We start from the raw sequence: 13,740 nt of genomic DNA, 5'->3' as shown, positions 1-13,740 counted from the left end.
CTGCCCAGCATCGGCCCTGTTTAGGGAGCTCACGCTGTGGAGTCCAGGGTGAGAGGCAGTGTGGGAGGTGTGGGAGGTGCAGGGGCAGAGGACGGGGTGGGGGCACCCTCCCCCCCCCCACCGTCATGCTAATACATGATTAATTAGCGAGATTACTGAGCACTTACTCTATGCTGGGCTCCGTTCCAAACACGGGCCCTCTTGTGCTTGCTGCAGGGTCATGGTTACAGGCGGACACTTATTATTCCCATTTCACAGATCAGCAAGTCGAGGCTCAGAGATACCATTTGTCCCAAGAGAGGGGCTCAAGGTGGGCCTGGCTGCCCAGGGGGCTAGGCGTGTAACCTCTCATGATCCCACCCCCACCAGCCTTCCCTGCCCGCTGCGCCCTCCCAGCTGCTTCCATGGTGGCCTGGCATCAACTCAGCCAACTGTGATTCGAGCAGGCTCCATTCCCAGACTGTCGTGTTGGCCGGAGGCCCGGAAACCGCATCCCAGGAGGCCGTAGGCCAGGTCCCCATGGGACAAGGGGGCAGGTCCCTTTCCTGGCCAACAGAGTTCCAGGAGGAGGACGTGGGCTCCCCTCCCTTGTGGTTCCCCATCCCCGCGGACAGCCCAGCGCCCGCATAGAGGAGTCACTGCTGCAGAGGCTGTGTGACCTCAGGGCAGTCGCTTCCCAGCTCTGAGCTTCTGGTTCCCTCTGTAAAATGAGGCTCTGATACCTGCCACCCAGGGCTCTAGGAAAGCAAGCACTTTCCTACCGTGTGCCAGTAGGTCTGTGTACCAGGTCAAGCGCCGGGCCGGAGGGAGGAGACGTGGCCGGGGGGGAGGGCTCGCCATGGGCCTGGGGGGCCGGAGGGAGGAGACGTGGCCGGGGGGGGGGGGCTCGCCATGGGCCTGGGGGAGCAGATTTGTGAGATTATCACAAAAGGGGGTGGCGGAAAACTCAGCAGATGATAGCCGGTACCCAACCTAGGCTGGGGGCCAGAGACGCTTTTCCAAGGAGAGGGTGCTTGAGATGAGTCCTGCAGGGAGAAGGGGGTAACCAATGCAGTGGTCAGGGTTCGAACCTACTTCCTGCCTGTGGAACTGTGGGACACTCCCCTGCAGCCTCAGTTTCCACATCTGTAAGGTGGGGACCCAAACAGTACCTGTTTTCTAGGGCTGCAGAGACCCCACTCAATGATGGAGGGGGACATCACTGTCCTCAGTGTCCACAGGGGGACACCAGGGCGCTCAGTGGCTCTGCCCAGCTTGCATTCATTGCTCCGGAAGGAAGCCTGGCTGAAGGGCAGGATGAGGTCTCGGACACTGCCTGCCTCAGGACCTTTGAACAGCTGTCCCCTCTGCCTGCAGTGCCTTCCCCCAGCCATCAGCCTGGCTCACCCCTTCTGACTCATGGCTCCACCCTTTGCCTCCTTCTGTCCCCTCTCTGCCTCCTCGGCACTCTCTCCAGTTAAGACACTGTGTAATTTACTGATTTATCCTGTTTATCGTGGGCCCTGCCTTCTTCTCGGCCGCAGCTCCAGCAGACACGGAGTAGGCGTCCAGTAAGGACTGGCTGAATGAACCAATAGTCCAGTGACGTTGAGGGCTGTAGGTTTTGGCCCCGGAGGTGGAGGTTCTGGGGGTCTGAGTAGGGAAGCATCTACGGCTGCCTGAAACCACTGTCTTCTCTCTGTCCATGGTCAGCATCAACCTGCTCTCTGTGCCAAGAGGGAGCCCAGGAGCACATAGTAGGTCCTCAGCAACCGGCTAGAATGTACACATCGTCGTTGCTGTTTTGTTGCATTTAGCAAGGGGAGCGAGGTGGGCTCAGCTTCTGGGTGGCCTCTCCCGGCCCAGCATCCCCAGTGGGATGCTGCCGTGGGGGCTGAGGGGGACATGGGAAGGGGATGCGTCCAGGGATCCCAGCCTCCCAGGTGGTGGGGCAGCGCTACCTGGTCGCCAAGGTTATGACCACCTGTGATGGGGATGTTGCCGTGGAGACAGACCCCCTGGGAGGAGAGGGTGGCTCCAGATGGGGGAGCTGTGGCAGGGGCAGGGGGCCTGGAGGTGGCTGCCAGCCCAGGGGGCTTCCGTAACCCCCGTGTGTCCCTCTGGGTGGGAGTGTCACAGGGCCATGGCTCTCCCCGTTCTGCGTCCTCATGCCTGGGAAAGCCAGCAGGAACCCTTAGGTGGCAGTAACTATTTCTAAAATTAAAAGCTCTTCTCTCCTTCGTTCTCTGGTGAGATGTGCAGGACTGGCGGTCGGGGCCAGGGGAGGGAGGGGTCACATGGCCTGGGAGCCTCAGGTGTGGCTTCAGACAAGTGGCTTTCCCTCTGTAACGGGAGCAGAGTCCTGGATTTCTGGCAGGCCAGAGAGCAGAGGGATTGAGGCCTTGGGCTCCAGGCCCCTGGGGCTGTGCCGGGTCCCCTCAGGATGACCTTGACTAATGACCTAACCTCTCTGAGCCCCAGGAACCTCATGTGTAATGTGGGAATCATAGCAAGCAGTCCCTCGAGGCTGTTGGGAGGATGACACAGGACTGTATGATTCACAAGTCTGTCTGCCCCATCCACGGTAAACAGCCTTGAGTGGTTGGTTAGCTGGTGTTATTTACCGAGTCAGCATTTTCCCGGGCTGTGCATGGGGATGCTGGTCCCCAAATGCAGCTCCCGCCACAAAAAGGGGCCCAAAGCCAGACTGTAAGGCAGACATCACAGGACAAGCTCTGAGGGCCCCAGAGGGTGGGAGAGGCCTGCCAGCAAAGGGCCCGGTGTGGGCAAAGCCCGCAGGGCTGCCCAGACGTGGCATTGGGGCCTCTGCAGCCATTCTGTGTGGTCAAGCGGGGGCCTTGAACTGACACTAGCCTCTTGTGCAAGGCAGGCCCTAGTCGGCAAGTCCCAGAGTCCCAAATAAGTGTAGGTCCCTGGTACAACTGGAGAAACAGTGCCCTCGGGGCCTCCCTACGTGCACCCCATGGAGCTTACCAAAACCCCGCTCTCTTTTGGTTGAACTGACAAATTGACCAATCTGGCCTCAGCCTGGGGACCCCACAGTGCTCCAGCCTCGGGGCAGGTACCATTTTGATCCAGCTGAGGGGTGCTGGGGCCTGAATCACAGCAGGTGTTTTCAGCAGGTAATTGTCATTCAGCAAGTAAACCTTGCAGCAGCTTCCGATTTTGTAAATAAGGCCCGTCTTAGTTCTTCTTTCCCAACACTTACCGTTGATTTTGTTTTCCTGTCCTATCTCACTGTTCAGGCTCTCAAGTACAATGTCCAAGGTGACCGTGGGTGTCCTTGTCTTGCCAGCCTTGCCAGGTCTTATGGGGAAAGCGTTCGTTTTTTCACCGTTTATGGTGATGTTAGCTGTCAGTTTTTTCACAGATGGTCTTTATCAGGTTGAGGAAATTCCCTTCTATTTCTAGTTGCCACGATTTTAACCTGAATGGGTGTTGAACTTTGTCAGATGCCTCTTCTGCAGCTATGACATGGTCATGGGTTTTTTTCTCCTTTATTCTGTCGATGTGGTGAATCACATAGATGGATTTTCCAGTGTTAAACCCACCTTGCGTTCCTGGCCATGACCACCTGGTGGTCACGATGTGCAATCCTTTGGATCCAATCTGGTGATGTTTGGTGAGGGGTCCTTGCATCTGTATTCGTGAGGGATGTTGGTCTGTGGTTTTCTTTTTCTGCAATGTTTTTGACAGGTTTTGCTTACACTGCCCTCATATAACAGGTGGGGAATATTCCTTCCTCCTCTGGTGTCCGAGGTTGGATTGGTGTTATTTGTCCCTTAAAAGCTTCGGGATAAGTTCTGAAGTAGAGTTGTCAGTACTTGCTGACGGATGGGATGCATGGGGCGGGCGGGGGTGGGGGGGCGGTGTCGAGGGTGACCCCAAGGTTTGGGGCCTGGGCAAGCAGGGGACTTGTGGGGATGGATCCTGGGATGAGGAAAGCTGGGGAGGTGGCAGGCGGAAGGGGGAGCATCAGCTTGGGGCACATTAATTTGGGGTTCCTCTAAGACACGCAGTGGGTGTGGATCTGGTGCTTTGGGGGAGACGGGCAGGGGCGGGGGCGGTGCAGAGGTGGGGAAAGAGAACTCAGAAATTAGTGACAGGGTGGGGCCCAAAGGCATATCCACCTGGATCCCAGGCTCCTGGTCAGCCCCCTCAGCCAGGAATGTTGTTTTCCCTCTGGGCTCTTCATTCCTGGGTGAGTCCTGACCCCTGCAGGCTCCAGTCAGCATGGCTTGGGGACGGGACGGGGTGGGTCAAGGAGCTGACCTGGGCCCTGAACACAGGCAGAGAGCATGAAAAGACATGCGCTTTTCAGCGGAGGACATATATGGCACATCAGAGCCAAGAAGCTCTCGGTCTGATGGAGCGGATGGGGTGGGGTGGGAGGCACTATTCCTGCGGACAGTGAGGGCTTCGGGCTTGGAGCTGGGGAGGAAGCGAGAAGCAGGAGGGCCAGACCCCCGGGGCGTCACAATCCAACAGCCCCAGGGATCCAAGACCCCTCCCCCCCCACCCCATTTGCAAAGTCAACAAAAGCTTCTTCCTTTTACATCCACATCCACGTCTGAGTCCAGGCGGAACTGGATTTCTCTCCTGCCTCACTGGCCAGCCATGGGGGGCTGCAGGGCTCTGCGGCATCACTGGTGCTCCAGGGTGGAGATGAGGGCTCCCCAGGTCTGTGGGTGGCAGGACCAGACCTGGTCGTGAGAACGGGGGAAGCTGTTTCCTCCCAGCTCCTGGGGCCAGGTGGGCAGGCGGTTCCTCCCCTGTTTGCTTCCCACCCACCTAGCTTTGGGCCTGTTTCTCACCCACGAGACAGCTTTCAGAGCACAGGAGGGATGTGGGGGGCAGCCCGCCCCCTGAGTTAGGATCCCGGCTGTGTGACCCAGTACACGTTGCTCAGCCTCTCTGGGCCTTAGCGTCCTCATCTGTGGATGGGGATAAGGAAAGGGTTTGGGGTGGGGGGCTGAGTGAACCAGAAGGTGTACGTCAGCCCAGCCTGTTGCTAAAGCTGTTCTGGGGACAAGGCAGCTGTGGGGAGGGGCAGGGCTGACCATCAGCAATGTCAAGATCCTGTCCACCTTCAGAAGACTCTGGAATCTGCCGTGGGGTGGGAGCCTGGTCTGGGCTCAAGGTGGGGCCTGCCGGGGCCTCTGGTGACGTCTCCCGGAGCGGGGCCTTGGCAGACAGCACCTGGAAGCTGTGGCTGTGGTGACCATGGGCACGTGGAGCAGGACCGGCCCCCCCCCCCCACGTCCAATGGCCGCAGCCCCCGCCCGGTGTTCCAAGGCCCGCGCTGACCGTGGGCAGGGAGCTGAAAGGGTGGGAACTGGGCAGGGGTCAGCGGGGAGCCTCCGGACAGCATGGTGGGCTGGCTGGCGGGCAGGCCGGCTGGGGATGCCAGGGATTTATACGGGGGCCAGGGGGCAGAGGGGGCGGGATCAGTGTCACCGGCTCTTTTCTCCCTCTTCCTTCTCTAGTCTCCGCCTCTGTGTCTGCCTTTCCTAGTCTCCCTCGGTCTTGCCCTGCGTCTCCCTATCTGCCTCTGGCCTTCTCTTTCTCAGGCTCCTTGTAAAATATTAAAATTTCAATATAACACTCTGTAAAATATTAAATTTCTCCTCATGAAATATTAAAATGTTAAGGATAGGCTAACATCCCCCTTTCATCACCATCTTCAATCCTGGGTCAGCAGGATCTTTCTAGATCCTTCTCAATATATTTAAAATCATACAAACATAAGATCTTCTTAATAAGGATCATCTTAAAGAAATGGTGTTACACCACGCACATGCTACACTTGTATGTCAGCAAGTCTCAGTGACCTGTCACTGCGTAACAAACATCCCCCAACGTAGGGGCATAAAAATTTATTATTCCTCATGATTCTGTGGGTTGGCAGCAAAGTTCCTCTGCTGGGCTCAGTGTCACCTGGGCTAACTCAGGAGGCCTCAGACACACGGCCACCTCTGGGCAGTGTTCCAAGAGGACAAAGGTAGGAGCCGCAGGGCTCCTTGGCAAACTAAGCTCTGAATGCCACGTCACTCCTGCCGTATTCTTACCATTAAACCAAGCCCTCAGATTCCAAGGGGTGGAGAAACAGACTCCCCCTTCTGCGAGGGAAGCTGCAGGGAATTAGTGGCTGCACAAAGAGATGTATCTACCTCTCTGTGAAAAGTTGCTTTGTATTGATATTTGGCCAGAGGAACCTGAGTTTCTCCAGCAGATCCCCCAGTGATGGGCAGCTAGGTTATTTACGGTCTTTTATAAACGAGGTCATAGTGGCTCTGTAGGGTGGATACGGTTCAGTGGAACAAGCTCATCTTACCCCCCTTTCTGGGGAGTTCTGCCTGAGCCCCCAGGAGGTCAGGGTCTCCCTCTCTTGGGCCCCCGGAGCATCTTGTTCTCAGCCTCAGACTTGAACACAAAGATCTGTGCTCTTAACCAACTCCCCGTCCAACAGCAGCCCAGTGCCCGGCCACAGAGTGGATACTGGATGACTTTTTCTGAGCTTAAGAGAGAAGGAATGGGACCTCAGAAAGGTTGGGACACTTACCCTCAGCCACACAGCAAGTGGTAGAAGGACCTGACTTTGTGGTCACAGAGAACTTTTGCACTCATCGGCTGGGAGGTGAGGGGTGGGTGGAGAGTGGTCTGAAGCCTTTGAGGGCTGTAATGATGGAGCAGAGAGGCTCCCGAGACAAGCCTTGCTTTCTGTGCAACCAAAGCTGGGAGCTGGAAAGCCAGGTGTCCTTGTCCATCTGTCCTGGCCCCTGGCTGCCCCGGGGCTCTAACGAGGTCTGATTAGCCTCCAGCCCTCACTGCTCCCTCACCCCACCCCACCCTGGGGTCCGGACCCCTGGGCCTTCTGACCCCAAGATCTGGGTCTCAGCCTTTGTATCTCAGCCTCAGATAGGGCAGGCTGGGTGTGTGGAGAGAACAGAGGCACTGGTGCCCAGGTTCTCGGTCCCTCCACCGTGTGTCCCCCCCCCACCGGAGTCGCAGTCCCCCGGCTGTTGAATGGGCACGGGAATTGCCCCCAAGAGCAGGACGCGTCGGGTTGGATGTTCTCTGGCACAGCCTTCCCCGGGACTGTGACCCCAGCTAGCCCAGGCGCCCCCGCTGCCCAGCTGCTGGGGCTGAGGCCTCTGATGAGGAGCTGCATGAGGCAGGGCCGCCAGCTGGCAGGGAAGCGGGCCGGGAGGGATGAGCACACGGGGCTTGGCGACGTGCCCCCACGACTAATCCCCGGCAGCAGGGCCACAGCAGAGCTCAGATCCCCACGATAAGCCAGCTGCTTTCAGTTTATCTGGTGGCAACGACGGACAGGTAGCGTGGGGGCCATCCAGCCGGGTCCCCTTGCGCGGTGGGTTCCTGTGTGTCGCCAGCCGTTGGTGGAGGGGCCCTGGTCTACAGTTCCCGCCAGGACAACTCCCACTCACTCCTGGCCCCGCTCGTCCTCACATGCCCAGCACTCCTACAAATAGCAGACACATGCCTGCTCTCAGCAGACGGTGCCATGGAGGTAGGATCCTAACGAGGACACTGGGTTTAGGAAACGGGGCCAGGAGAAAGCCCTGCTTCCTGAGGGCGGGCATGGGGACGTTCAGGATCATGGCCCACGGAGTCGCCAGCTGAGGGGCAGGGGTGGGCTCGTCCTCTGAGCTGAGGCGGGAAGCAGGTTGGGCTAGGAGGTCGTGGGACCGGGCGGACAGCAAGGCTCCATCCAGTTTGTTCTTTGTGAGGTCAAGGCTGTGCGGGGATGTGACACAGAAGGACCCGGCTTTGGGGGACCACTCAGGCCGGCGTACAGAGGCACTGAAGTGACAGGGCCTGCCTCTGAGAAGGTTGGCTGGGGGGTCTGCATGGGCTGTGGCCCCAGGGGGGCTCTGCAAAGGCTCCAGCCTCCACGTCCCGTGCCCTCACATGGACCGTGCACGCTCAGTCACCTCCGAGCCCCCCAGCCCTGGGCCTGGACCCCAGATGGCGCGCAAACTCTGCTGGATGGACCGCATCCCTGGGGCCCAGGTCTTGCCAGAACACCAAGGCTGAAAGCCAGAGTCCAGGGCTCCTGGACACTTGAGGTTTGCAATTTTATAAAGAAAACAAAAACATAAGCAATACAAAAAGGAAAGTTCCGTTCCTACGGGTGGCCCGAGTCCTGGGGGAGGGGCGGCCCCGGCCGCTAGGCGTCTTGCTGCTGGATGAAGGGGTTGGGGATGGCTTCCATGCCGTCCTGCGGGCAGATGAGCACCACGGAGGTGCCCCTGCACACCACCAGGCCCAGCTGCCGGGTGTCCTCCGTGAGCTTGTACTGGTCGTCAGGGTCTGCAGAAGAAGAGGGGCGGCAATGAGGCGGTGTGGGCTCAGAGGCCCAGGAGGACCGGAGATGGGCCCGCGGTGGGGGGTGGGGAGGGCAGGCGAAGGGCCCCACTCCCAAGCCAGCTGGCAGCCTCTCCCCGAGACGGACCACGAGGCTCAGGAAGAGCTCTGGAAATAGCCGCGTGCAGCCTGTCCTCCTTCTACAATGAGGACACAGCCCAGGGGACAGCGGAGACCGAGTTCTCAGATGGGCGGCAGAGAAAAGCCCCATCTGCAGAATCTCGGAAGCCCTGCGGGGCCACCATTCACCCCCGTGCCAACGGGCTGTTCACAGTGGGGCGAGGGACCCGGGGAAGTGATGGCACGCCGAGGAAAGCTCTCCTGAGGTCTCGGCGGCGAGGCCTCCATTACTGTTACTGCACAATGGCGAGTTGGGGAGGCCCGACTTGGGGTGTGGCTCCCCACTCCCAGACCCTGCAGGATGACCGCTGGCCAAGCCTGCCCCTCCCTCTGTGTGCATGCGTCAGGGCCTCTGTCCCAGGGCCGTTCTGGGGGTGAGAAGAGGGCGCAGACTCAGCCAAGTAGCGAGCCCGGGCCCAGGTGGGAGCGGCCTCTGGCGCAGGGACAGCAGCCCTGCCTCCAGGGCTCTTCCGCCCGGGCCCGTCTAAGCGCGTGGCACACCCCAGCTCCCTTGCTTTTCCCTGCAGCCCCACGAGGTGAGGCTGTCCTTTTCCAGAGTCATCCGCCCAAGGAGGCCAGGCCAGGATCCCAGCGGGGGGAGGGACTCTGGGCAGACTCAGTGCGAAGAGGGAAGACGAGGGCAAAGCAAGAGGCCCCACGGGGTCGCTTCCCCACAAAGAGGGCCTCTCCCTGGGGGCCCTTTGACACTTCTGTGTGGCTCCATTAACTCTTCATTAGACTAACGTGTGTCTCAACGTCGACAGTTCCCAGAAAAGACACCCCCTCTCTCCTAGGCCTTGCGGTCCCCTTCATGCTACGGTCAGACTGAGCTGGAGAACTTGCTGGCTGATGGGCAAGGGCTGGCCTGACCACCATGCGAAGGGTCTGGGGACCTGGGGGGACAGGGAATAAAGGGGAGGGGGCCCTCCGTCAGCAGCCAGGGGTTAACACACAGGGACGGCAGGAGATAAGGGGGCAGGACGAGCCACAGGGCAGCCGGCTCTCTCACGGCGGGCGCAGCATCTTTCTAGCCCCACTGGGCACGCCTCAGCCCCAGCGGGGGCTCAGTGTTGTGAGGACTGGATCCGGAAAATACCAAGTCCTGAGACGATGGTCTACTGAGCCTCGCCAGGACCGCGGGAGATCCAACACATCTGTCAGCCACGTGATCCGCAAGGCACCACGTTCACACAGCGGTTGGGCGGCGGCAGAGCAGCTTTGGAACAAACAGTAAGGAAGGCCCAGTGAGGACGCCTCCGAGCCCCACGGGCTGCACTCACCTCTCATGTACTCGATGGTGCCATCCAGCACGAGGTTGAGCAGCGGGTCAAACCCTTTCAGGATTCCACTGGCTTGTCGGAATCACCGAGAAGAGAAGAGAGACAGACAGGCGTAAGATCAACGGTCATCCTGGGCAGATGCGAGCTGTGCCCGGGTGTCAGCACGTGAGATTGGGGTGCCCCCGCCGCTGAGGGGTCTCCCCAGCCAGATGCAGGTGTGGGAGCAGCCTCTCCAGGGACGGGACAGATGGGAGACCACGGGGGAAGCAAGGGAAGGGCTCCCGGACGGGGAGCAGTGACAGCGGACCCCAAAACCATCGCCACCACAACACAGTCGGCAAAGTCCGCCTGCGCCTGTTTTGTAAACAGTTTAACTGGCACCCGGCCATGCTCATTTGTTCAATGTCGCCTGTGGCTTCTTTCCTGCTGCAATGGCAGAGTGGAGTAGCCGCGACAAGAGACCATCTGGCCGGCGCAGCTGAAAATATTTCCTGTGTGGTGTCCTACAAAACAGGTCCACCAGCCCCGCCTGAGGGCGACACCCTGGCCCTCTTCCTCTCCTGCTTACCCTCCCTTGCAGAACAAAGACCATGAAGGCACCACCTAACAGGGTTACGGAGAGTGACAAATCCAGTAACACGTGCAGGCACTTGGCCCCAGCCGGGCAGCGAGCCTGCACCCGCGGGTCTGCCCTCCTCACCAGGACAGGGGCGCTGCAGCAGGCGGGCAGGACGCTCAGACAGAGCCAGCGTTTCCCCCTCCCCAAAACCCCAGTGTGGGACGGGACCCACGATGGGACGTCAGTCTGTGCTCAGGCTGCAATAGCTCAGACAGCTTCGTGGATCTCATTAACGTCCATGAGTCGGTAGACTTTCAGTACATCTAAAGAGAGGCTATGCTGGGCGGGCCTGACCTGATAGGTGAGCCGTTAAAGGGATGGGCCCTTTCTGAAAAAAGAAATTTCAAAAATGAGATTTTCCTGCTGGTCTTGAAGACGTGAAGTGCAGTGCTGTAGACAAAGTCTATGGCAGGGGCGGTGAGCAGCCTCTAGGAGCCCAGGGGGTCCCTGGCCAACTCTTGGCAGAAAACGGGGACCCCAGGCTTGGAAGAGGACCCTGGGCCTGAGATGACAGGCTCTCAGAGACACTCCTTTACTGCAACCTCGTCAGAGACCTGAGCCTGAGGCACCCAGAGTCTGGAACCACAGGCGCTGTGAGATAAAAACATATGTTGTTTAAGCGTAGAAAACGAACACTAGCGCCTTGAGAAGCAAGAGCCCCATCTCTTCATACATCCCAGAGCCAGCACGGTGCCAAGTGTTTGTTAAGATTCCGATCCTCACTGCATTGGGTACCTAGACGGGCAGGCGCTGTGTTTCTAGCCCTCTGAGGCTGCCCAGTCATCCACATCTCAGGGAAGGAGGGGTCTGGATCACTGTCTTACAAAATAAACAAACTGACGTTCAGAAGCAGCTGAATAAGTGAAATGTTGACCGGCTCTCACTAAGTGTCAGGAACCCTGTTAAACACGTTACCTGGGGCTTCCCTGGTGGTGCAGTGGTTAAGAATCTGCCTGCCAATGCAGGGGACACGGGTTTGAGCCCTGGTCCAGGAAGATGCCACATGCCACGGGGCAACTAAGCCTGTGCGGCACAGCTACTGAGCCTGCGCTCAAGAGCCCGCGAGCCATAACTACTGAGCACGTGCACCACAGCTACTGAAGCCCGTGTGCCTAGAGCCCATGCTCCACAACAAGAGAAGCCACCACAATGAGAAGCCCACGCACGGCAACGAAGAGCAGCCCCTGCAGCCAGAGAAAGCCCGTGCGCAGCAACGAAGACCCAGTGCAGCCAAAAAATAAACAAATAAATAAATAAATTTATTTTTTTAAAAAAGAAAAACACGTTACCTGCTTTAAACACTTTAATCTCAGTGCCACTACTGAAGTAAGTGGAGTTAATAACCTCTGACAAATAAGACTGAGGCTCAGAGAGGGTAGCAACTTGCCCAAAGTCCCATAGCCAGTGAGCTGGGGCTGTGCCATGGGCAGGGCTCCCTGCATAACCCTGCAGCATCCTTCCTGCCGTCTTCGCACCATACTCCAACAGCAAATTCAGAGTTAAAGCCTCACAATGACAGCATAAAGCCGCAAACTGTGACAAGTGCTACCAGGAACTTATAATAACAGGGGCCTGACCTGGGGTGGAGGCGTGGGGGTCAGGGAAAGCTTCCCAGAGCAGTCGAGAGCTCCCTGCATTACTCAGGTACAAAACGTTCATCGTGTTACCCTGGAACAACCGTGAACAAGGAGACGAGATTTGTTTTAAACAAACCCTTAAGGCAGCTTGGTGGAAACTGACCATAGGGCCGTAGTTCGCAACTGCGGCAATTCTGCCGCCCAGGGGACACTAGGCCATGTCTGGGACGTCACGACTAGGCGGCTCCTGGCACCGAGTGGGTGGGAGCAGGACGGCCTCCAACGGAGAAAAATGCGGCCCCAACGTGAGCAGCGCCGAGCCTGAGAAACCCTCAGGTGCAGGACGACCCGTGAGGAGCTGGGACAGTCGCCTGAGTGAGGCAGGACCCACAGGAAGCAGAGCCGTGAATCCCAGCCACTGTAGCTTCCGGTGAGGTTGGGGACCCTTTGCGTGCCTCAGTTTCCCCACCTGCAAAAGGGGTGTAACCGTTCCTACCTGCCGGCGCCGTCGGGCCAGCACGAGTTGTCCAAGCCTAGCGCTTAAAGCGCAGCCCAGGCATCCGTTATCGGTACCGCCGCCCGTTACTCCTCGTGGACCGTGGAGGGGGCGGGCGGAGGGACCTCACCTTCTCGGCCTCCCTGGAACTTCACTCGGATCGTCTTGTCGATGTACTTGGATAGATCCAAGATGCTCTCCTTCTTTTTCTTCTCTTTGTCCTGCAGGGGCAACAGAGCTCTGTGAGGCGGGGAGCGCAGCCGGACTCCGCCCCGCCAGCCCCGCCAGCCCCGCCAACCCCGCCAGCGGCGCCAACCCCGCCAGCCTCGCCGCACGCTCACCGCCATCTTGCCGGCCGCGTCGCTGTGCGCAGGAGCCGCCGCCGCGCCCTTTGTACCCTGCTCTGCGCGCATGCGCGGCGGACGCAGGGCGCCTGCGTGGCGCGGTGCGCCGGGACGTTGCTGGGAAACATCTGCCGACGCCTGAGGCTGGGACCGGGCGACATGGCGGCGGCGGCGGCGGCGGCGGCGGCGGCGCTGGCGCGGCTAGCGGCGGCCTTCCTCCTCCTCGCGGCCCAGGTGAGGGCGGCGCCGACCCCGCCGGCCTCGCCGGCCGCGGTGCCCCGGCCCCTCGCCCCCCACCCAGGCCCCGCGCAGGACCCCGCCCGGCCCGGCCTGGGGCCAGCTTAGGGGATCCGTGCCCCGCGCGCGGGCGGCCCGCTGGCCCGGGGCTCGGTCGTGACCTTGCGGGCCTGTCCCCGGCCCGTCTCCCTTCCCCGCCTGGAAGTCCTTCTCAGCCACAGCGTCACCCGCTCCCGCCCCGGCCCCTGCTGGTCCGTCTCGGGGTCTCCCACCGCCGCCGGGGACGCCCCTCTCTGGCTCCGTGGCCTTGGCCGGGGGGCTGCCCCTCTCTGAGCCTCAGTTTCCCCTTGAGTGCCATACTACTCCCTTTTCCCGTGGTTGTGGTAAACTGTCGAGCGCGGCACCCAGTGTCTGGTAGTGTCGGGAAGCGGCCAGGAGCCCAGCCCTGGAGTGGGGTCGAATCGCCGCCCCATCTTTTGCTCCCGTGACCTTGGCAAGGGAGTTTCCCGCTTTGAGCGTCCGTTGCTAGTCTGCAAAAGGAAGATAAGTATACAGTGCAGAGTCAGCAAAACGATGTAGGGGATCACGAGCGCGCAGCATGTTACTTGTTTGTCACTAAACCTTCAGGGTCTCCAGTGCTAGCGGGGGACCGACCAGGAAATGGCTGATGTACGTTGTC

The 13,740-nt window shown here is 59.6% G+C and overlaps 2 protein-coding genes across 9 annotated transcripts in view; one reads left to right on the top strand and one right to left on the bottom strand.

The window, feature by feature from the left end:
• Positions 1-13,740, top strand: part of SPPL2B (signal peptide peptidase like 2B) — a 49,434-nt gene that overhangs the window by 19,774 nt on the left and 15,920 nt on the right. Inside the window, exon 1 of one of the 8 annotated variants that reach the window (XM_033416797.2) lies at positions 12,901-13,058. The exons of 5 other annotated variants lie outside the window; for them this stretch is intronic. In XM_033416797.2, coding sequence (XP_033272688.1) covers positions 12,984-13,058 — 75 coding nt within the window. In that variant the 5' untranslated portion in view covers positions 12,901-12,983. Of the gene's footprint in view, positions 1-12,900; positions 13,059-13,740 lie in introns of those variants that run through there. 2 more of the 8 variants (XM_004285847.4, XM_033416796.2) reach the window with 2 other exon arrangements.
• On the bottom strand, positions 8,086-12,908 carry LSM7 (LSM7 homolog, U6 small nuclear RNA and mRNA degradation associated). The gene is made up of 4 exons (XM_004285846.4): positions 12,822-12,908; positions 12,611-12,701; positions 9,789-9,860; positions 8,086-8,334 (listed from the first exon to the last, which is right to left on the bottom strand). The coding sequence occupies exons 1-4, from the start codon at positions 12,891-12,893 to the stop codon at positions 8,192-8,194; spliced, it is 378 nt and encodes a 125-aa protein (XP_004285894.2). The 5' UTR covers positions 12,894-12,908; the 3' UTR covers positions 8,086-8,191.

The sequence above is a fragment of the Orcinus orca genome, chromosome 3 (assembly GCF_937001465.1).
Source record: "Orcinus orca chromosome 3, mOrcOrc1.1, whole genome shotgun sequence".
Taxonomy (NCBI): Eukaryota; Metazoa; Chordata; class Mammalia; order Artiodactyla; family Delphinidae; genus Orcinus; species Orcinus orca.
Note: the sequence above shows the minus strand (reverse complement) of the source record. Positions and strands in the feature narration are given on the sequence as shown.